A 25,119-nucleotide genomic window follows, 5' to 3' on the forward strand; every position below is an offset into this window, starting at 1 on the left:
TTTTTCTTCAAAAATGTTGAGTCCATATTTCCCTACTCCTCTAGAACCACCAGTGGTTGCCCATCCACCTTCACATCAAACAGAAACTCCTTATCAACGGCTTTAAAGCACTCAACCACCTTGTTCCCTCCTTCCTTAATTTTCTGCTTTCCTACTACAGCCCAGGTCAAGCACTTCACTCGCTAGTGCAAGCCGACTCACTGTACCTTCGTCTCGTCTATCTCACCGCCGACCTCTCAGCACATCCTGCCTCTAGCCTGGAATTGCCTCCTTCTTCATATCTGGCCGACAATGATTCTCCCCACTTTCAAAGCCTTACTGAAGACACATCTCCTCCATGAGGCCTTCCCTAAGCCCTCATTTTCTCTTCTTCCTCTCTGTTCTGTTTCACCCTTGCACTTGTACTTGTATTCTTTATTCACCCATCCCTCAGTCCCACAGCACTTATGCACATATGCATAATTTATTTATATTAATGCCTGTCTACTCCTCTAGACTGTAAGCTCATTATGCGCAGGGAACATGTCTACCAACTCTGTTAGATTGTACTCTATTTTACTTCTAGAGAAGCAGGTGAAGTGGATAAAGCACAGGCCTGGGAGTCATGTGGTCATGGGTTCTAATCCCAGCTTCACCACTTGTCAGTTGTGTAACCTTGGCCAAGTCACTTCACTTCTCGGGGCCTCATTTCCTCATCTGTAAAATGGGGATTGAGACTGTGAACCCCACGTGGGATAGGAACTTTGTCCAACCCAATTTACTTGTATCCACCCCAGCGCTTAGCACGGTGCCTGACAGAGTAAGCGCTTAACAAATACCGCAATTATTATTATTATTACTCGCCCAAGTGCTTAGTACAGAGTTTGGTGTACAGTAAGCACTCAATAAATACAATTGATTGATTGCTTGATGGATAAAATAGGAATAACTACAAAATTCAGATGCAATCCTTGGTCTATAAGGAGTGGAAAAGGACAGACTCAGAAACTTTTCTAAAAATTGGGATCAAAGGTGACATGTATAATTCACTCTTCTGTTTGTTCCTTATTAGAATTCAATTTTCCCACTTCGGCCTTTACCAACCAATCGTTGGTATTCATTGAGTGTTTCCTGGGCTCAGAGCTGTGTCCCAAACTTCAAACTCTTTGCTCTCCAACCCAAGAGTGCTAAATATCTGCAACACATCAGTGGAGAAGCAAAGTGTATTTCTCAGCCTTTTAAGTATTACTTCAAAGATACTTCTCCCACTCTCATCTCTTCTCTTCTCCTACTCCCTTCCATGTCACTCTGACTTGCTCCCTTTGTTCTTCACCCCTCCCAGCCCCACAGCACTTATATACATAGCTGTAATTGATTTACTTATATAAGTGTATGTCCCCCCCCCCACTCCAAACTTTAAGTTCATTGTGGGTAGGAAATGTATCTGATGTTGTAGTGTACTCTTCTAAGAGCTTAGTACAGTGTTCTGCACCCAGTAAGTACTCAATAAATACGATTGAATGCATTTGTTAAGTAAAGCTAGCTATATCCTCATCTGTAAAATTCATTCAATCATATTTATTGAGCACTTACTGAGTGCCAAGCATGGTACTAAGCATAAATGGGGAGTAAGACTATAAGCCCCATATGGAACAGGGACTGTGTCCAACCCAATTTGTTTATATCCACCCCCAGCACTTAGTACAGTGCCTGGCACATAGTAAGCACTTAAAAAATACCACAATTATTATCGAATATGCATTTCACTCTAATTTTCAGACACAGTAAAAAGAATTTATTGAGTGCTTATTGTGTGCAGAGCACTGTACTAAGAACTTGGAAGGGTACAATACAACAGAGTTGATAGGCACTATTCTTACGCATGGGGAGCCTGCAGTCCAGAGGATATGCACATTAGTGCTGTGAGACTGAGGGTGGGGTGAATAAAAAGTGCTTGAGAGCATGGCTTAGTGGAAGGAGCACGGGCTTGAGAGTCAGAAGACATGGGTTCTAATCCTGGCTCTGCCACTTGTCTGCTGTGTGAGCTGGACAAGTCACTTAACTTTTCTGTGCCTCAATTACCTCAACTGTAAAATGGGGATTAAGAATGTGAGCCCTGGGTGGGACAACCTGATTACCTTGCATCTACCCCAGTGCTTAGAATAGTGCTTGGCACATAGCAAGTGCTTAAATTCCATAATAATAATTAATTACAGATCCCTGTGCAGAGATGATGCAAAAGGAAGAGGGAGTAGGGGAAATGAGAGCTTAGTTGGGGAAAGCCTCTTGGAGGAAATGTGATTATATTAAGGATTTTAAGGTAGGGGTAGTGATGTTCTGTTGTTTATGAAAGGGAAGGAAGTTCCAGGCCAGAGGAAAGGATAGAGCTCTTCACACAGTAAGCACTCAATAAGTGCTATTGATGATTGATTGGGAAAAGGATTGGCAGAGAGATAGTTGAGATCGAGGTACAGTGAGTAGGTTGAAGTAGGTGGGTTGAGTTAGAGTAGGAAATCAACACGGTAAGGTTGGAAAGGGAGAGCTGATTGAGGGTTTTAAAGTCAATGCTAAGGACTTTCAGTTTGATGTGGACTTGGGTGGGCATCCAATGGAGATCCTGCAGGAGTGGGAGGGATGTGAATTGATTTTTTTTAGAACCATCATTCTGTAGAAGAGTGATGTATGATGTATGGGCTGGAGTGGGGAGAGACAGGAGGCTGGGAGGTCAGCAAGGAGGCTGATGCAGTAGTCTGTATGTTGCCAACTTGTACTTCCCAAGCACTTAGTACAGTGCTTTGCACACAGTAAGTGCTCAATAAATACAATTGAATGAATGAATGAATAGTCAAGACGGGACAATATAAGTGCTTGGATCAGTGTAGTAGCAGTTTGGATGGAGAGTCGAGGGTAGATTTTAGTGCTGTTGTAAAGGTAAAACTGATAGGATTTGGTAACAAATTCAATGTGTGGGTTGGCTGAGAGATATGAGTAAAAGAGAGTGCCAAGGTTAAGGGCTTGAGAGACAGGGAGAATTGTGGTGATATCTACAGTGTTGGTAAAGATGGGGGAGGACAGGGTTTGGGCAGGAAAATGAGGAGTCGTGTTTTGGTTTGATTTGTCAATGGGATATCCAAGTAGATGTGTTCTGTAGGAGGAAATGTGAGACTGCAGAGAAGGACAGAGGTCAGGGCTGGAGATGGAGAGTTGGGACTCAACTGCATAGAGATAGTAAGTGAAGCCATAGGAGCAAATGAGGGAGTGGGTGTAGATGGAGAATAGAAGGGAACCCAGAACTAAGCCTTGAGGGTCTGCCACAATAAGAGGGTGGGAGACAGAGGAGGAGCCCAGGAAACAGATGGAGAAGGCATGGCCAGAGTGATAGGGGGAAAACAAGAAGAGGACAGAGTCACTCAAGTTAATATTATATAGTTTCCCATTGAAGGGGGTGGCCCACAGTGTCCAATGCATCTGAGAGGTCGAGGAGGCTTAGGGTAGCAGAGAGGCTGTTGGATTTGGCAAGAAGATGGTTACTGGTGACCTTAGAGGGGGCAGTTTCTGTGGAGGGAAGGGGGCGGAGGCCAGATTGGAGGAGGTCAAGCAGAGAATTGGAGGAGAGGAAGTGGAAGCAACAGGTGTAGACAACTCACTCATTAAGTTTGGAGACAAATAGTGGGAAGGAGTTGTACCACACAGTTTTGGTTTTGGTTTTGTTTTCAACATTAGTAGTTCAGGTTTTGCATTTTTCAAAGCAAAAATATGTGACTTTCCTGTTCACAGTTGTGGCCACTTCCTAAAAAGTGCAAAATAAAATGAGTGTATTAAAATTGATTTTAAAACCATTATAAACAGTAAGAAGATGGTTAGATGTGGTTAATGAGGCACCTGATGATGGATATAAAATCAGAAGAGAGTTCAGGTTGGTAAGACATGTTATGCTGTAAAAAGCAGAATGAAAAACTAATGGAGGTTCTTAATGTGACTAGATCGGGTTTGTCTATGATAGGGCAATTCATGAATTTCTCATGGGCCTTTCCTTGAGTTCCACCTTAGGACTTTTGGGTAGCAAATGTGACTCCTGAAAACGGTAACCAGCCTATTAAAATTTGGATTTTTGTGAATTTACTCCTTGTCCAAGGAAAGTGTTCTTACCTTTTACAGAGACTGGATTAAAAGATATGAGATATACCATCCAATTTAAATAGCTAAATTGATATTAAAATAACGGTACACTGAGCACTTCCCCTATTCACGTGTAATCTGGTTGGCTACTACAAGATTTGAGAAGCAGCATGGCTTAGTGGATAGAGCATGGGCCTGGGAGTAAGAAGAATTTGGATTCTAATCCCAGCTCTGCCACTTGTTTGCTGTGTGACCTTGGAAAATCACTTAACTTCTCTGTGCTTCAGTTCCCTCATTTGTAAAATGGAAATTAAGAGTTTGAGCCCCCTGAGGGAGAGGGACTGTGTCCAACTCAATTACCTTTTATCTACGCCAGTGTCTGAAACAGTGCTTGGCACACAGTAAGAGTGTACCAATTACCATCATTATTATTAATTATTATTCTCATTTAAAGACAACCTTGGTAGAGGAATTTGGGGCACTTGTTGTTAGTGTATCCATTCCTGGACAAATCTAAATATTCAGAACTATATAGAAGAGATACTAGCTTCATTTCTAATTCTATTAAATTCATTTATTTTAAATTCTATAAGACATATAAAGTCTGGAGTGGAGAATGTGAGAATTAGATATAGGATGGCCAATTCGCAGTAGCAAGTTTAATTGCAATTCTCAGACAAACATCTGCTAAAATATAGACACTCCATTTTATATATATGTATATATATTAATAAATACATATCATATATTAATCAAGAATAAACATGATCAACACATTTGAACAATGGGATTTAGGGGGAAAAAAAACCCACTATAACTGAAAGAAAAATACATTTTATTTGAAATTCCAAGCATATTTTGATGTTTTTCTGTTCATTTCATGAACCTGATACTAAAGGTAGAACCTTTTGTTATGTCTGCTATTGCCTATAAAAAGAGGCACTTCTAAACACCAAACCTATTTAGAGCATCATAAAAGACTTAAAGTAAACATACATTGGCTAGAGTTTCTACGAAAGGACAGATATGATTAAAAAGTGCCAACCTCAATATTGTTTGTAATGACTGTTTAGGACAGACCAAGAATTTATTTTGGAAGGGAAGGAAAGCGGTCTTAGCAAATAAGTACTCTAGAACAATAGAATCCTGACTAAATGCCTTGAAAAGAAAAAGAACTTGTCAATTTACATCTTAGTTGAGAGCAGCTTGTTATGGGACAAAGAGTTGGCTCTGGAAATGCTGCCAACATTTCAAGTTTGTCAGATAAAATGAGTAAATTCATATTGTCCTGATGGCTGAAAGATGCTCTTTAATGGATGAAATTTCCTTTCAAAGATAGACTGAAAACATTAGGACTCTTCTGTCTGGGAAGGTGAAGAGGAGATGTGGTTAAAGCTATAAAGTCATGAAGGATTCGGATAGGGTGAATGCTCACCAAATACCCAACACCAGTATAATGAGACACCCAATGAATCTTAAATGTAGTCAGCTCCAAACAAACAAAAGATGCACAGCAGAAAATATATTTATAGATTTTGTTAAAACACGAAGCTGCACAAATGGAATTTGAATTGACTCATGGATAATCCCAAAAAAATTTCCTAGAAGGACAGTGAAGGTTGAAGGGACAAATGTTGTGGGGTGGATATCCAGCTAGGCAGACATTACAGGACAAGCTGGACTCTTTCCTAAAACTTATCTGGTGATTGTGAAAAATATAAAAAGATTAACTTTAAAAGGGAAAAGTAATAAGATAAATATCTGCTTATCTTGGGCCTTCTTTTTTCCTTCAGTAAGGCACGGGCTCCCCTCTCGGTCGCAACTGGAGTGTTTCCAGTACTCTACAAGCCTCAGCTACAGGAGGGAGAGTCAAGCAGAGGCCTACCCATTCCATTCCTAGCTTGAGCAATGGCTAGAGAGGGGAAGGCAATCTGCTACAAGTCAAAACTCACCCATGCTAGGCAGCAGCGGCTTGGGAGAGAGTCGAGGGCAAAGACTGGAGTTTACTGCGCAGAAGGCAGCAATGGTAAGCCACTTCCATATTTCTACCAAGAAAACTCTATGGATCCACTACCAGAACAATTACAGATGGAGAGCGGGGCGTTCTGAGAGAGATGTGTCCGTGGTGTCACTATGAGTCGGAAATGACTTGATGGCATAGGACAAGACAAGAAAAGGCACAGGCACTTCTGTTAATAATTATAGGGACAATTAGCACAGTGGAGGTTTGCAAAAGACCCCAAAAAATATGGTTAACAATGTAGAGAGAGTTGCAGAAGAGTAAACACCTAGGAAAATATTAGTGGAGCAGAAAGATTCTAGACACATCAAAGTAACTATCCAGAGCGCTCTGACTCTTTTCTTTGGGACCAACATTATTGAAGAATCTTCACCTCAACATTTTCTTGGTCCACACAACCAGGCTGGGACCTGGAAAAAGCAAGTCTAGGACTTATTTATTTTAAGGAAATAACTCTATCATCATCACTGATGTTAAATTACTCCTCTTGTAAATGCCCTGATTTTTTTCCACAGCCCTAAAAGCAGTTTCATGAGAAATGTCCAATATCCTCAGGGGTTCACTTCAAAATTATCATGGGGCATAATCTTGCAAGGAACAGGCTTTCTCAGGAGATTGCCAAGATTAAAAACTTTGTACCAAGCAAACAACTTGGATGAAAGATACTATGAATAAGTACAGAGATTTTTTTATAACAGTAATACTTATTATTAGGCCAGATTAACATCTTGTACAATATGGTAGAGTTCTCGCCATGTGAGAACAAAAGTTTTCAGAAATCCTCATAATAATAGCAATAGTAACAGGAAGAATTTGCATCCTTGCATAGGGTAAGAATTTGGTCTTAGGATAACAATAGTTAGTTTTCTATGACCTGCATCTTAGAATTCCTATCACGTTAGAAGAAAACATATAATGCTGTCTCTATAACACATACATCTATAACGATAATAATAGATAGTTTTCCTCTGAAATCAGTGTGGGTTATAGATCTCTTGAGTTCATGTCGGCTGTCTAGTGTATTTTCATTTCAGAACCAGCAAATAAAATGGTACTAAGTTCTTATGGGATAGCGGCTACTTTATGTTTTCTACAGGGCCATCTAAAGCAAAACACTTGAAGTGCTACAAGGGAAGTTGTGGAGAAAATATCAGCAGGGTGAGGTGGAGGTTACATACATTCCCGGATGAGAGGTTCATCATGGGTGATGAAAAGGGACATGTAGGGAAATGCGAAAGGTGGGTGTGCCGAGGGTTCATTCATTCGACTGTATTTATTGAGTGCTTACTGTGTGCAGAGCACTGTATTAGTAATAAAATAATAATAATAATAATAGTGCTTGTTAAGCGTTTACTATGTGCCAAGCACTGTTCCAAGCTCTGGGGTAGATTCAAGTCAGGTTGGACACAGTCCCTGTCCCACACTGGGCTCAAAGTCTTAATCCCCATTTTACAGATGAGGTAACTGAGTCCCGGAGAAGTGAAGTGACTTCCCCAAGGTCACCCGGCAGACATGTAGCAGAGCCAGGATTAGAAAACAATATCTTCTGACTTCCAAGCCCATGCTTTATCCACTAAGCCACGCTGCTTAGGAGCGTACAATGTAACAATAAAACAAACACATTCCCTGCCCATAATGAGCTTAGAGTCCAGAGGGTTCTTCAAACCATCCTCTGGATGCCCCCTTCAGAGACAGTATGCTGGACTTAGAACAGTGCTCGGCACATAGTAAGTGTTTAACAGCTACTATTATTATTATTATCAGATAGACCACTGAGTGAATCCACAAAGGTATTTCTAGGAAGGACTAGAGAAAAATGTCTGGGTCTGAAGTCAGGAAAGCCAGGTTCTAGTACTTCCTGAGCCTGAGCCACTGGCCTTCTGGGTGACCTTGGGAAAGTCATAACCTTTTCGAGCCCCACCTAATTCACCCTGTGGGTGTGGATCTACCCTTTGGGCTAGTGCTCCTGCAGTGTTGCGGGAAGATATCTGTGCATGTAGATTACTGATGATGTTTTAGGCTAAACAGAATTGCTAACCTCAGGTCTTGAGCCAAGCATGCTATAATACGTGGTGATGTGATTATCCTTGGATTGAACAAGCATTAGAACATGCATTTGGGTGAATTTTGTACAGTTTCGCAAAATCAAAATGTTACCTAAACCATAGCAAATCGAATGATTTGGCTACTTTTTTCTCTAACTTTTCTCTAACTTCTCTAACTATGGACAGGATTTTGTTTGTTTAATCAAGAAAGTTCATTCTACATTGCTTCACTGTCACGTAGCTTACTCCAAACAATGGGCCTAGGGCAGGAATAAATGAAGGACTGATAGTTCATGCAGAAAATGAATACAACTGAAACAGCAATTGCAAATTTTCACTGTGTTTCTAGTCTTTTTCAGTTTGGATGGTAAGAACAAATTTTTTTCCTGGCAATTTAGATTTTTCCTGAAGGCTGTGTTTAATTGGCCCTAGTTGACTGATCTTTAGGCGAAAGAAAGTTTGGGGTCTCCTGTAGTATTAGGGTGTGTAGCCCACAGTGGTAATAGGGATAGTATTTAGTGAGTGCCTCCTGAGAGCAATGCACTGTACTAAGAATATGGGAAAATACAAGACAAAATTACAAATAATTTACACTCCAGTTGGGGGGAGCAGATATAAAACATATGCTAGGCAAAATTCAGGGTCTCTGCTGCAAACTTCTCTGGGATGCAGATAGACCTTGGGAAACCTCCAAAGGTCCAAAAGCCCTTCAATGGGGTCTGGTTTGCATACCCTCAGCTCTGACACAAGCAGAAAAGTGAGGTAGCATTCCACTCTTCCAGTTTTGATGCTTCCCCTTGAGGGAAAATTACTATGGGAGGCTAGAAAAATTGCTAGCTCATTGAAGGGAAACTGGCAACAAGATCTGTCTCTGATGCTTATTTCTAGATTGATACTGGGGAGAGCCTTGGCCATCATCAGGAAGGTAGTCACTTCTTTCTGAGGAAAGACTGAAATGATTAGTGAATGAAGTTTAAAAACTCATAAAGGATGAGGAAGAGGCAAACAGTGAGTTGTTTGTTTGTTTGTGGTACCTATCAAGCAGTTACTATGTGCCAGGCATTGTTCTAAGTGCTGGGGTAGATACAAGCTAATCAGGTTGGACCCAGTCCATGTCCCATATTGGGCTCACAGTCTTAATCTCCACTTTACAGATGAGGGAACTGAGGCCCAGAGGTGTACATTACCAAATTCTATGCTACCATACTGCTACTACTGTCCTCTTGCTATGAAGAGTTGTGTCCTCATTCACGCTTCTGCTCTTGCTACTTCTATATCATTTTGTCTGTTTGTCTTCCCTTTTAGATTATACACTCCTTGAGGGCTGCGTCATATGTTTTCTTTGGTGCTTGTTGAACTTTCCCAAGCACTTAGTACAGTACAAGCAGTAGGCACCCAACCAACACCATTTATTGGTTAGTTACCTACCAGGACAAGGAAACTCCCACTAAAGTTTGAGGATGACAGGTTCAAAATGAACTAAAATAAAAACTTGTTCATCCATTTGGTGGATAAATGTAGAATTCATTTCCAAGGGAAGCTGTGCAGGCTTAAGCGATCTGGTTCAGAAAGAGTTTGGATAAATTAGTAGAACTGTGGTTCATAATGGGTTACTTTGGGAAAGTTAAGGAAAAATTAGGGATGTTAGATTGGCCTCTGTACAACCAGGAGGATAGATGTCAAGGAGGGACATCTCATTGCTGTTGTTGGAGACAGAACTCTAGGCTGGACAGACCATTCATGTGTCCTAATAAAAAAGCATTCGTTGTACAGGATCTTATGTTCTCTTGGCACAGCGATGGTAGAACTGGATCTCAATAGTTCTCTTCTACACCTCTCAGGACACACCAAATGGAAAAGCTGACTGAAGCTGTTCTACTCTCCCATGGCCATTGGTGTCCTGAACAGTGAAGAGAAATCACCCTCCTCAACTTCTAAGTTAGTTATCTCTGAACCAACACCAGAACCTATGGGGAAATGGTTTCCCTCTGCCCAGCACGAACACTTCCCCTTTCCACTGATACTCGATAAGTTAGTGGAAAGAAAGAGGTGTTGTGTTGCACTTTCCCAAGTGCTTAGTACAGTGCTTTGTGCATAGTAAGCATTCAGTAAGTAAGATTGAATGAATAAATGAATAAAGGTGTACTTGGATTTTGCTGGGGTACAGATGGCAGGTCCAGGAGGATTATTTTGAGAGGGGGAAGGTATGAATTTTGGAGTTAAGCTTTTCTGAGGAACTGAATGTTTAAAATGTTTTTTCAAACCCCTTGAATAGCAGAAGCACTCCATATCTAAAAGTGTATTGCCAGTAAGGCAGATGGAACTTTTATTATGCTTGGACAGTTTCAGGTCTTAGTCTTTTGTGTGGGGGAGGCAGGAGTGGGAGTCTTGCTTGTTCTTGCTCCGGGTATCCGATAATACAGTAGTTTAGTGCATTTCTCAAATGCCTAGCATTTTTGGAGGTGGGCTCATTTGAACTACTTTTTAAGCTGTCCTCCTGACATGCTAGTTGACCTGAAAAATAGTTTCAAAAGACTTATCTAGTGGGTTTTATTTGTATTCTTTAGTATTCATAATGCCTTTAATATTTGCAAGATGCAGAACCAAGATTTTCCTTCATCTCTTCATCTCCTCACCTTTTATCTCACAATCACAGACACTTGAATATCATCAGTATGTAAAGAGCAAGGAGTCTACAGAGAGCATGATGACCTACTCAAAATGACAAAAAACTGGTCATGGTCACAACAGAATCAAGATCCCTGACCAAATCAAGATCTCTGACCCTTAAGATTTCCAGTAACCTGGAGGAAACGCTGAAATCACACGTAATACTATTATCCCCTTCAGTGATATTGTTTGTCTGTCTTATGCCGTCAAGTCACCTCCGACCCATAGCGACTCCATGGAAACATCTCTCTAAGAATTCCCCACCTCCAACTGCAATCCTTCTGGTACTGTATCCACAGAGTTTTCTTGGTAAAAATCCAGAAGTGGTTTACCATTGCTGCCTTCCATGCAGTAAACTTGAATCTCTGCCCTCAATTCTTTCCCTTGCCACTGCTGCCCAGCACGGGTGAGTTTTGACTTGTAGCAGATTGCCTTCCACTCACTAGCCACTGGCCAAACTAGGAATGGAATGGGTAGGCCTCTGCTTGACTCCCTTAGTCAAGACTGATAGAGTACTGGAAACTCTCCAGGTGTGACCCTGAGATGGGGAGTGACATTGTTACTACTCTCTAAACCCCATATTCTTACTCCTTGTGGAACTTCAGTGCTTAAGTAATATTCCAAATTCTGCTAGGAATGCTCCCAAAACAAGAGGTCCTCAAAAAGACTGGATTTAGCTCAATTAAAACAATCAATTAATCGATACTATTTAGAAAGAGGACAATACAATGGAGTTGGTAGACATGATCCCTGTCCAGAAGGAGTTTGCAGTCTAGAGGGAGAGAAAGACATTAATATAAATTACAGACTGTTTTCTTAAAGCTTCTGGTGTAGGTATGCAGAGTTTTTCTTTAGCACTGTTTTCAGTCCATCATGGAAGTCTTAGGGAAAGCCACCTTCTTCAAGATAGGGGTCCTGGATTTGGAAAAAAGTAGCACAGAGTAGTGGATAGAGCTGGGCCTGGGAGTCAGAACGTTTTGGGTTCTAATCCTGGTTCTGCCATTTCTTTGCTGTGTGACCTTGGGTAAGTCACTTCATTTCTCTGAGCCTCAGCTACCTCATCAGTAAAATGGGGATTGAGACTGTGAGCCCCATGTGGGACAGTAACTGTGTTAATAATGATGGTATTTGTTTAAGTGCTTACTATGTGCAAAGCACTGTTCTAAGCACTGGGGGGATACAAGGTGATCAAATTGTCCCACGTGGGGCTCACAGACTCACACTATGTTCAACCTGATTATCTTATATTCACCCCAGTGCTTAGTACAGTGCCTGGCACATAGTAAGTGCTTAACAAATACCATAATAATAATAATAATTTGGAAAGAAAAAGCTATTTGTTCATATGAAAAAAAAAAAACCCACAGCTGTTAATCAGTGATATATTGCAAGCCAAAACAGGGACACAAATGTTGTGATCATTCTGACAAGAACAACTCCCTAATCTACATGGTGTGCTTGAAACAGTTGCAGTTTGCTGAGTGAAACTATGTAAAGCTGTTCTAGATTGTCAACAGGCAGAGTAGAACCTTTGGCTCAAGAAACTTGGAGCTATTTCCTCTCTAGTGGGTAAGAAAATAACACGGACCAAGTCCACCAATGTGATGGTTTCTTCTGAGAGAAAGGTAGAATGAATGCAAAACGTGGGGAGGGCTGAAGCTGAGCTAATGCATTTTTGATTCTTTGGAGACTTGTGTCTAATCGAGGGAGGTGGCATATGGAAAATTTTCTTTCAAGGGCTGAACCTGTGTGGTCCTCTGTAAGGATATCAAGGAAGGGAAGGTAAATCTCCTTCTGAAAAACCACTGTTTTTATGTTTGAAACAGTAGGCATTATGCAGAGACAGTTAGTCAAACCCTGCATTTAATATGGGAAGCATTTCAATGACACTCCAAGCATGCCGTTCTCCATGCCTGGCTCCAGAAATGTATTTCTTTAGTGAAAAAAGTGAAAATTCAGAGGCTTACTAGCAATGGACCATTAAACATAGAACTCAGATGCTTCTAAGTCAAATGACATAGGCCCTGTTTTTCAAGGAGAAGAGCAAAACGAAGGCTGTAAAGGGTAGACAACGACATGGTCTCCACTGCAAGCTGGCTTCTGCTCCTTCCAAAGATCATTTGCTTCCAGAAGTTGTAAACACTTGCAAGAAGATATCTTAGAAGCAGCAGGCCTAGTGGATAGAGCACAGGCCTGAGAATCAAAAGGTCATGGGTTCTAATTCCAGCTTCTCCACTTGTCTGCTGTGTGACCTTGGGTAAGTCACTTCACTTCTCTGGGCCTCAGTTACCTCAGCTGTAAAATAGGGATTGAGACTGCGAGCTCCACATGGGACAGGGACTGTGTCCAACCCGATTTCCTTGTATCCATCCCAGTGCTTAGTACAGTGCCTGGCACATAGTAAGGACTTAACAAATGCCATCATTATTATTATTATTATTATTATTATTATGAGTGCTAATGTGAATGGTTCCAACCTTAAGATTCCTATTTACACACTCTTTTCTCAACAGTAACATTGACAATTTGAATTCCATCTTGCCAACAAATTTCTGCCACACCAAACAGGTCCTGCTGAAAAAATGAAAAACATGTTGATCTCTCACTCTGTTGCCGAGGGGCTGAGTCAGAGAAAGATAACACATCAACCAACACCTGCATGGAGTCAGACACGGTCAGAGGGAAACCAGTCAATTTGTAATACTCACCTTTGCAGTTTCCCCGATAGGCAATTTCCAACTGAGGATCTTTGCATTTGGCTCGTTGAAACTCACAGCGGGACAGGAAGGTCCTCCCGTCAGAAGCGCAGAGGGATTTCTGAGGTGATCCTGCACAATCCAGACTACACTCTTTGTCCTTATCTTGATCCACTCTCAAAAACTAGAAGATAAAAATGACAAAACCTCAGAACTAGGCACTCTCAGCAGCTTTTGTCAGTCAGTCAGTCGTATTTACTGAGCACTTACCAGTCATTCATTCATTCATTCATTTAATCATATTTATTACCGCTTACTATGTGCACAGTACTGTATTTCAATCATTCATTCATCCATTCAATCATAATTTACTGAGCACTTGCTGTGTGCAGAGCACTGAATTAAGTGCTTGGGGAAGTACAATACAACAGTAACAGACACAGTCCCTTCCCACATTGAGTTTACAATCTAGAGGGACTTTAGATCCAGATGGATCATATCTACATTTAGAAAAGATTGGAGAGCTCTGAAAACAAAAAGGAAAATGGGCTCCTGGTGTCTAAATGCTGTCATTATTTTCCGTATCTCAATTGACCATTTGGGCAAGATAATGATAATAATAATAATAATAATAATAATAATAATGGTATTTGTTAAGCAATTGCTATGTGCCAAGCACTGTTCTAAGCACTGGGATAGATAGAAGGTACTTAGGTTGTCCGACATGGTGCTTACAGTCTTATTCCCCATGTTACAGATGAGGTAACTAAGGCACAGAGAAGTGAAGTGACTTGCCCAAAGTCACAAAGCTAAGTGGAGGAGCCAGGATTAGAATCCACGACCTCTGATTCCCAAGCCCGTGCTCTTTCCGCTAAGCCATAATGAAGCATTTCTGTGGAGGGTTAACCACGCTCAGTTTGAAGCTGAGATTTCATCTTTCAGACTTCTAAATATCTGTTACCCCCCTTTCCCAAGGAATAATTTATACCTAGGTGAGGTATAAAGCTGACTGTATGAAGCATGATGTAACTCCATGCCCTCAGGAGCTGTAAGGAGGGAAATCATTCTGCTGCACCCCACCTTATCAATCAGTCTATCAATTGATCATGTTTATTGAGTGCTTGCTGGGTGCCCAGCACTGTACTGAGTTCTTGGGAGAGTGCAATATTCATTCATTCATTCAATTGTATTTATTGAATGCTTACTGTGTGCAGAGTACTGTACTAAGCACTTGGGAGAGTATGATATAAAAATAGATAGACATATTCCTGAGTTGGTAGACATGATCCTTGTCTGCTGGGAGTGTACAACCTAGTCGGGAAGGCAAACCTTAAAATAAATTACAGAGAGAGGAAGTAGCAGAATTTGAGGCTGTGTACCTAAGTGCTGAGAGGGTGGAGGTGAGGTGAGTATCACAGTGCTTATGGAGTATAGACAGAACTGCCCAGGCAACACAGAAGGGAGGGACAATGGAGGTGGGAAGGGGAGGGGGGTGTTGAAAGGCTAGTTAACTGAAGCAGTAGAGAGGAGAAAGAGAATCACTCCTTTTTGCGGTATTCAAAGAAGATGTCAGAAGCAAGTGGATCAGTGGAAAGCCACTGAGCCTGCCCTCATTACCTTGGCCTCATTTCTCTGCAAGTAATGGCTTTGGCTTCTTCTCCTCCCCACCTAAGCCACCCCTATATGGTCTGAACGCACTTGGCTCTTTCCCAAGGCATTCATTTGACCATTTTTTTTTATCCCTTGGGGAAAGGTAAAGGCCAGCCCACAGTAGCACAGAATAGGCTGAAGAAATCTAATTTTTCAGAGCTATTGCAAAATTGGAGAAACTGCTCTTGAAATGGAAAACAATCAGCATCAGAACCTGGGAGTGGAGATTTTACTTGGGAAGAGAACAGGGAAGGTTTCCAGAGCTGATGGCATTTGATGTAGTTCATAGCGCTGCTCAGTTTAGAGACACCCCAACTGAAAGCACCTAATAAAATATGCCAACTTGAGGTTTATCTCTTCCAAGGCTTCTGAAAATGAAAGCAGTGTAGGTGACAAGAAGAGTTCCAGTTAGTAGCTAAGAGCCCTGGATTCCTGAATGTTTATTTGTCACTACTTTATGGTGTGACCTTGGCCAATTAATAGAACTTGTCCTCGATTTATCTCCTCTCCAGGATAAAGAATTTTGGTCCCACCTACTCAAGATACTATGTAGATGAAATTAAACTTCACCCAGAATGTGAGTAACTTTGGGGAAAGAAAAAAATTGAAAAAGATAAAGGTAGTATTATCATTATCTTCGTTATGTTAAATTATTTTGGAGATTTTATTTAATGCAACGAACACCTATTCTTAGACCTTGAGAAAAGCAGATAGCTTCCCAATGCACTATCTTGGCCTCTAATTATTACATCTCATCATATTATGGAGAGTATTTTTTACCCACAAAACCACAGATTGGAGTTTACCTAGCCAACTTAATTAGTTCAATTCCCATGATGAGATTGGGTTTTCCTAATGAGGTTTTCATTTTCTTTTCCCTAGTCAGATGCTAGTTTATTTCTAAAAGCCACCATTTTAGGGAAATTCCAAGCAACAGAAAATTTGTCATTCTCATCATTATGTCAAAACGATGAACACATTGCAGAAAGAAACAGGGTCATTCTCCCACTAACCCACAGCCCTGGATCACCTCCACACCCCACTTCCTTCACCCCTTTGCCCAAGCCGCAGCGTGCTGCTGTGAAACTCGAGATATCAGGCTGACCTCATCCACCTCAGCTTCATCCTTGTATGCTTTAACTCTGTCCTCTCCTCTGACTGGCAAATTTATTTCTTCATTCTTATTGACACCCCTGCCCATTACCCTCTCCAATTGTTCCAGACTTGCCCCCTCCTGCCTTCTGCAATTGTTCGCTCTCCAGTGGTTCCCCATTGTTTTCAAACATGCTCATGTCTCCCCTATCCTTAAGAAATCCCTCTCTTAACCCCATGGCTCTCTACAGTTATTGCCCCATCTCTGTCCTACCATTCCTCTCCAAACTCCTCGAGTGAGTTGTCTACACCCACTGTCTCAAGTTCCTCTCCTCCAGTTCTCTCCTTGAGTTGTTCCGATCTAGCTTCCGTCTCCTTCACTCCACAGAAACCACCCTTTCAAAGGTCACAGATGATCTTCTTGCAAAATCCAACAGCCTAATCCTAATCAACTTCAAACTCTCAGCTGCCTTTCACACTGTTGACTGCTCTGTTCTCCTGGAAACATTATCCAAACTCAGTTTCCCTGACGCTCTCCTTTCCTCGTTCTCCCTCCATCTCTCTGGCCACTCATTCTCAGTCTCTTCTGTGGTCTTCTCCTCTGCCTCACATCTTCTAACTGTGGGGGTCCCTCAAGGATAAGTTCTGGGTCCCCTTCTATTCTCCAGCTTCACCCACTCCCTTGGAGAACTCATTCGCTCTCATGGCTTCAATTACCACCTCAATGCAGATGATTCCCAAATCTACCTCTCCAGAACTGATCTCTCTCCCTCTCCGTTGTCTCACATTTTTTCCCACCTTCAAGACATCTCTACTTGGATGTCTTACCATCACCTCAAACTTAACATGTCCAAAGCAGAACTCCTTATCTTCTCACCCAAATCCTGTCCTCCTCCTGAGCTTCCCAGCACCACCATCCTTCCTGTCTCATAAGTCCATGACCTTGGCATTATCCTTGACTCCTTTCTCTCATTCAACCCACATAGTCAAACTATCACTAAATCTTGTTGGTTCATCGTTTATAACATCACTAAAATCAGTCCTTTCCTCTCTGTCCAAACCACTACCATGTAATCCAAGCATTTATTTTATCCCACTTAGATTACTGTATCAGCCTCCCTGTTGACCTCCCTGCCTCTCTCTCTCTCTGTCTCTCTCTCTGTCTCTCTCTCTCTCTCTCTGTCTCTCTCTGTCTCTGTCTCTCTCTCTCTGTCTCTCTGTCTCTCTCTCTCTCTCTCTCTCTCTCTCTCTCTCTCTCTCTCTCTCTCTCTCTCTCTCTCTCTCTCTCTCTCTCTCCCTCTCCCTCTCCAGTCCGTACTTCTCTCTGCTGGCCGGATCATTTCTCTACAAAAAAAATTCAGGGCATGTTTCCCCACTCCTCAAGAAACTCCAATGGTTCACCATCAACCACCACATCAAACAGAAAATCCTTATCATCACCTCTAAAGAACTCAATCACTTTGCCCCCTCCTACCTCATCTCCTATTACAACCCAGCCCACACACTTCACTCCTCTAATGCCAATCTACTCACTGTACATCTATCTCACTACTAACCTCTCACCCATGTCCTGTCTCTGGTCTGTAACACCCTCCCTTTTCATAACCAACAGATATCCAGATGAGGTAATGGAGGCACAGAAAAGTGAAATGACTGGCCCAGAGTCACACAGTTGACAAGACAAGTGGAGGAGCCGGGATTAGAACCCACAACCTCTGACTCCCAAGCCTGTGCTCTTTTCACTAAGCCACGCTGCTTCTCCAAATCTGTTTAACATCTGTTGCTTCCCCCTGTATAATAATAATTATTATTATGGAACTTGTTAAGTGCTTACTATGTGCCAAGCACTGTTCTAAGCATTGGAGTGACATAAGTCAATCAGGTTGGAAATAGTTCCTGTCCCACATGGGGCTCACACTCTTAATCCCCATTTTTACAGATGAGGTAACTGAGGCCTAAAGAAGTTAAATGACTTGCCTAAGGTCACACAGCAGATGTGGCCAAGCAGGGATTAGAACCCAGGTCCTTCTGACTCCCAGGCTCTCTCCCTCACCTGATTGCAAGCTCCTGTAGGACAGGGATCATTTTCAATGGATTCATTTGATGATTCCATCATTACTTGACCTAACTTGCATTTGCCTTGACATTTTTGGAGATTTTATGGTTACATTTGTCTGCAGTCCTCAAGACTGGAAGAGCAAGACATCACTGTGCTCAAATGAGTTTTACCAGAGGAAAAGGAGCCTCAAAATCTACTTCCATTCAGGTTAAAATATATGTAAATTTCTTAACACCAAAGGGTTATGTACTATGGGAGAGGCAAAACCACTAAGTCCTCTAATGAATTTTTCTAGCATTTAAATGTTTCCTGAATAAACAATAAGGCATGAAAGGCATGCAGCTACCAGAAAATAATCACCCTCCTGGGCATTTTAAGACAAAGGCAAAAGTACCTTAAAAATTTCACTCATCCACTAAAATGTTTCTCCAGTTTCCTTTGTTTTGGGTGGGGTTTTTTTGGTAAATATTGCTCCATTTCTCTGAATCCCAAACAAGAGTAATTCGGTAGACTTTTTTCTCAATACACATAACTGAATGGAGAAGAAACGGCACATTGTATGCAAAGGAGATATTACACAAGGGGAACAGTAATTTGAAAGCACTGGGTATCCTAAATGACATGTCTCCTTGATCCAAAGGAAAATTTGGCCCATATATAGCTCTTTTCTATTTTAGAAAAAATATAGAACTGCCTAAATCTGGATAATTTCTGTGCTTAAGTAGTGGTTTATTTGCATTTCTTCTAACCTTATGTGAGGAAATGCAGATGACTTAGGGTAAGACGTTGTAATTACCATTCCCTGTAAATGGAAAGAGGCAACTTCCACATCTTTCATTTTTTGAAAAGAAAAAAAGGGAAGAAAATAAACCCACCATTCACGCTGCTGGAATTTGACCATAATTCTCAATAATTTAATGGTGCAAGAACTAACAGTGAAAGCATTCTTTCCCAATAATAACACACACTTTATGCACATGTCTTTTTTTTCTCTTTTTAATAGAAATTAAATTCCAAGGCAGATGAGTCAGTTTGTGGCTGGAAAAATGGAAATTGTTAGCCTTAATTGTTTTCTTTTCCTATTCGGGATATTTAGGGGAAAATAAATTTTTCAAGTTTCAGTGTATTCACTGCTCATTAAACGTGCCTCCCTGAAGAAAATGTAGGCCAGTTGATCCACCCATCAATGGTATTTATTGCGTGCTTATTATGTGCAGAACATTGTTCTAAGCACTTGGGAGGGTACAATACAACAGAATTAGCAGATTTGTTTCTTGCCCACAATGAGCTTGCAGTCTTCAGGGACTCAAAAATTCAGGAGATTCATCCATCTTGACAGAGCACAAAGCTCTTCCTGAGGGTTGTGGGGAAAGGCTCATAACAAGGCTCATGAGAGTCATGCATTCATTCATTCAGTTGTATTTATTAAGCACTTACTGGGTGCAGAGTGTACTAAGCACTTGGGAAAGTACACTACAACAATAAACAGTGACAATCCCTGCCCATAATGAGCTCACAGTCTGTGTGTGTGTGGGGGGGGGGGGGGGGGCGGGGGGGGAGGCAGACATCAATACAAACAGACATCAATACAAATAAATAAAATTACAGATATATACATAAGTGCTGTGGGGCTGGGGCAGGGGGGAGAGCGAAGGGAGCAGGTCAGGGTGATGCAGAAGGGAATGGGAAATGAGGAAAAGTGGGGCTTAGTCTGGGAAGGCCTCTTGGAGGAGATGTGCCTTCAAAAAGGCGTTGAAAGCAGGTAGAGTAATCATTTGGTGGATTTGAGGAGGGAGGGTATTCCAGACCAGAGGCAGGACATGGGCCAGGGGTCGGTGGTGAGACAGGGGAGATAGAGGCACAGTGAGAAGGTTAGCACTAGAGGAGCGAAGTATGCAGCCTGGGTTGTTGAAGGAGAGAGGCGAGGTGAGTCCTTCTGTGACTTTCAAGTTACTCTCACATTAACAATTTAGTGAGTTAAATATAAATCAATCTCAAGTATGTGGGTCAAATTAATCTCACACACACACACACACACACACACACACACACACACACAGACACACACACAGACACACACACACACACACACACACAATGTTCCAACCTGAAAGGAAAATGTGTCTACAGCAAAATTTGTTTTGGGTTTTTAAAGAACCTGAAACTTCAGATAAGAGATCCCATTTTGGCTAGATTTGCCTATCCTATCTAGATGGAAGCCATTCTTTCACCTTGAAAAATGACATGACAGCGGGGCACTAAAATTTAAGAAAATCTACACCATCACTCTAATTTTTATCATCAGTACAGCATGACACTGAGCCTAGGATATACAACACTTGATAATGCATCAGATTCAGCCATGGCAGAACCATTCAATAAGTCAAATAATCAGTGGCATTTATTGAGCATTTACTGTATGCAGAACACTGTACTAAGCATCTGGGAGAGTATAATATAGAAGAGTTGGGAGACATGTTCGTTGCCCACAACAGTCTTGGGAGGGGAGGGGGATGGTGGGAGAATACAGTGGGTACAGTATACTCTTTTTATTGTTGTATTGTACCTTCCCAAGCACTTAGTGTAGTCACTTCCATATTTTGACCAAGAAAATTCTATGGATCCACTACCAGAACTATTGCAGATGGAGGTGGGGCGTTCTGGGAGAGATGTGGCCATGGCGTCGCTATGGGTCGGAGATGACTCAACAGCATAGACAAGACAAACTTCTTCAAATTTTCATTTTAAATTTTGTAGATGTTTCTGCTACTGCTATGAGCTTCTTCAGAGTACTGTAGCAAATTGGAATTTCATGCTTTTCAATTATTAGCCACTTTCCTTCAGTAAACTACTAGCTATATATTCCATGATTCCTTCTGTCTGTGTTTTTTTTTTCTTCCTCTCTCGCAACCATGCTGTTTTACCATTATGGACTTTAATGATCTCACAAATATTTGACTAGAATTCTGCATATTTTCAATTAGCCAAATCCTCTGATAAATATTTTTCCTATTACAAATCCTGATCAGGCATGCAGAGAAATAAAAAAAATACATTTTACTTGTATTTTTTTCTCTTTTGGCTTTCTTTTTGTAGCTGTATACTTTTTGAATAAGTAGCCGATTTCTTTTAAGTGCATACCTGCATTTTATATCAGTTTATTTTTACTTGGCAATAGGGAATACCTTTGCACAATATGCTTTGAGTAATTTCATAATGTTCTCAATTGGTTGCTGGTTTTTAATTGGGATGGTATTCCAAGTTATTTGTTGAACTTACTGATTTTTCTTTGTTCAAAAAAACAACACAGAATTGTGCCTCTGTGCAAAGGGGAATATATTTCAAGGCCTATGTTTCATTAAAATATTGAGGTTAAGCCAATTACTCAAATAGATCATTATGCTAGTCAAGTTTTTTAGTTGTTTTAAAGTTAGGCCACCTTAGACTAGCTTTAGGTTGTTATATTCAAATGCTTTTTATGGGACCATTATGATTATCCACAACCAATAACGTTGGTTAATCCATACAAGAACTACTGGATTGTCCTTCATTATTGCAAGCTTCTGATTTAGTCATCTATAAAGACCTCTATTGGCTTTTTCAAAATTCCTAGCATCCGAGATTTCATGCCTTTTGATATAAATTCATTTTTCCAAAAACTCTTTTCTTTTCTCATGATGGCCTGTTTCTAATTGGCTGTATTTTCTTCAGTTATTTTTCCTGTTAATTCAGTATCTTTAGCTATAAAACCTGATACTTTATTATTCATGTATAGGTCAATTGTTGTCTTGCTTACCAATTGGGCATTTTCAAAGAAAAGGTACATTGTAACATTGTTAACTTCTGCTATCCATTTAGTGTGCTCTCCCACCAATGGAGTTCCTCTCTTATGTTGTCGACTTGTTTCTGAGCCATTGTGACTCCATGGACACATCTCTCCCAGCATGCCCCACCTCCATCTGTAATCATTCTTGTAGTGGATCCATAGAATTTTCTTGGTCAAAATACAAAAGTGATTTACCATCACCTTCTTCCACATAGTCAACTTGAGTCTCCGCCCTCAAACCTCTCTCTTTCTGCTGCTGCCTAGCCCAGGGGAGTTTTGATTTGTTGCAGATTGCCTTCCACTCACTAGTCACTGCCCAAGCTAGGAATGGAATGGGTAGACCTCTGCTTGACTCTCCCTCCCATAACTGAGACTGGTAGAGTACTGGAAACTCTTCAGGTGCTATCCTGAGAGGGTAATCTTGTTCCGGTGGTAGTTTATTAGGTAAAATTGCTTGAATCACTTAAAATTCATTGGACTTAGGGGGAAATGTCTAATTTGGGGGCTTTCAGACCATTCTTTATTGCCTCTTGCTTGACTTTCCTCAGTTGGTGACAGAATCCCTTGATAAAAGTAATATCTTCTACACTGTTACTTCATCTTTATTCATTTCTCCAGCGAAGCAGTGCTTCACTGCATGCAGAGAACTGTACTAAGCACTTGGAAGAGTACAGTACAATAGAGTCAGTAGCCTTTTTCCCTACCCACAAGGGGTTTACAGTCTAGTGGAAAAACTAATACACAAATGCCACTTGGAGAAGGTGGGTAAGCTGATAGGAATAGAAGAAAAAATTCACAAATGACCACAAGCTAAAAATGAGTTAGATATGTAGCGCTGTTATTACCCCATTTAATATTGAACTCCTAAAAATAATAATAATGATGATGGCATTTATTAAGCACTTACTATGTGCCAAGCACTGTTCTAAGTGCTGATCCAACGTATTACTGAGCTGTATGAATCTGATGCTGTGCCAGGGCAGGAATGCGATTCTTCCATTATGCTATGAACTAGTTAGACTTTCTAGAGCCACAGTACCCAGTTTTTGGTAACCACATGGAAAAAAGATAAGGAGAAACTAGGGAAGGGTTCAGTGGAGAGAAAAGCATGATTTAAGGGAGGGAAGTGTGGAAAGGTAAAAAATAAACTGGCAGTGTTTCACATGGAGAAAATAAAGCAGGATTGGCTTAGTATTGTCTTCCAAGTAGGTGATGGGTTATTTTGGCAAGCACCCCTTTGAACACTCAGGGCTACTTCCCAGAAATAGTAAGCCAGCTTGGTCTGACTGAGAATTCTCTCTTGGTTCTCCTCTTACCTCTCTGGCCACTTATTCTTTCTCAGTTCCTTTTCACTGACTTTTCATCTTTCACCCCCAAACTCTGGTTGTTCCTCAAGGCCCTCACTCTGGATCCCTTTTCCTTCTCACTTTACACTCACTAACTAGGATAGCTCAACTGCTTCCACAGCTTCAGCTACAAACTCTGTGTGAATCATTTCCAAAACTACCTTACTGACCCTAAACTCTTATCTGCTTTCCAATTTTGTATTTCCTCTTGACTCCGGTAATCTCCACCTGTTTGTCCAACCAGCTCCTCAAACAGAAAATGTCTAAAACTGAAATCCTCATCTCCCCTCCCAAGATGACTCACCACCTAATGTTATACTCCATCAATCAGTGGTGTTTATTGAGTACTAACTATGTATAGAACATTGTACTAAGCATTTCAGAGAGCATAATACAAAAAGAAGGTAAAGATGATCCCTGCCTTCGAGGAATTTACAGATTAGAGAGGGAGACAGGTGTTAAAATGAATGACATATGGATATATAAGTGCCGTGGAGTTGAGGAAGGGGTGAATATCAATTCAATCAATAAGAAGAAGAAGAAGAATGATAGCCTTCGTTAAGCAATTACTATGTGTCAAGCACTGTTCTAAGCATTGGGGGGGGGGGGGATACAGTGTATTCAGTTTGTCCCACAAGGGGCTCACAGTCTTAATCCCCATTTTCCAGATGAGGTAACTGAGGCACAGAGAAGTTAAATGACTTGCCCAAAGTCACACAGCTGACAAGTGGTGGAGCTAGGATTAGAATCCATGACCTCTGACTGCCAAGCCTGTGTTCTTTCCATGGAGCCAGGCTGCTTCATAGTAATGATGGTATTTGTTAGGTGCTTACTCTGTGCTAAGCACTGTTCTAAGCACTGGGATAGATGCAAGATTATTGGGTTGTCCTATGTGGGGCTCACAGTCTTAATCCCCATTTTACAGATGAGGTAACTGAGTCCCAGGGAAGTTAAGTGACTTAGCCAGTCATAGAGCTGACAAGTGGCAGAGCCGGGATTAGAATCCATGACCTCAGACTCCCAAGGCTGTGCTCTTTCCATTAAGCCATGCAATCAATCGATGGTATCTATTGAGCACTTACTATGTGCAGAGCACTGTACTAAGCACTTGGAAGAGCAAAATGCAAAAACATTAGCAGACGCATTCCCTACCTATAACGAGTTTACAATCTGCTTAAGGGTAACAACACCCACTGTATAGGAGACTCAAAATGGAGGGCTTAGACAGGGAATTAAGGGCTTAATAATAATAATAATAATAATAATAATGGTATTTGTTAAGCACTTACTATATGCCAGGCACTGTTCAAAGTGCTGGGGGTAGCTACAAGATAGTTGGTTTGGGCAAAGTCCCGTCCCATATAGGGCTCACAGTATTAATACCCATTTTACAGATGAGGGAACTGAGGGCCAGAGAAGTTAAGTGACTAAATTCATTAATGACTCCTTTTTATCAGTATTCTATCCTATTTCTCCTTGACAGCTCAGCAATCTTAGGTACTGAGAAACACCCCTTTCTCCTAGAAATACTACCAAAGCTTAGAGTTTCTAACATTGCCCTCTCCCGGTTCTCCTCCAACCTTTCTCCTGCTAACTACAGGAGACCCTCAGGGCTCG

The 25,119-nt window shown here is 41.2% G+C and overlaps 1 protein-coding gene and 1 non-coding gene across 3 annotated transcripts in view; both read right to left on the bottom strand.

Moving 5' to 3' along the window:
- SMOC2 (SPARC related modular calcium binding 2) overlaps positions 1–25,119 on the bottom strand; it is a 242,329-nt gene that overhangs the window by 163,377 nt on the left and 53,833 nt on the right. For both annotated transcript variants that reach the window (XM_038771125.1, XM_038771117.1), the window contains exon 2: positions 13,542–13,713. In XM_038771125.1, the coding sequence (XP_038627053.1) occupies positions 13,542–13,713 (172 nt within the window). The remainder of the gene's footprint in view (positions 1–13,541; positions 13,714–25,119) is intronic.
- Positions 22,436–22,573, bottom strand: LOC119924747. Its single transcript, XR_005449443.1, has one exon. It is a non-coding gene; the product is annotated as a small nucleolar RNA SNORA7 (small nucleolar RNA).

This window comes from Tachyglossus aculeatus, chromosome 2, assembly GCF_015852505.1.
Source record: "Tachyglossus aculeatus isolate mTacAcu1 chromosome 2, mTacAcu1.pri, whole genome shotgun sequence".
NCBI classification, from domain to species: Eukaryota; Metazoa; Chordata; class Mammalia; order Monotremata; family Tachyglossidae; genus Tachyglossus; species Tachyglossus aculeatus.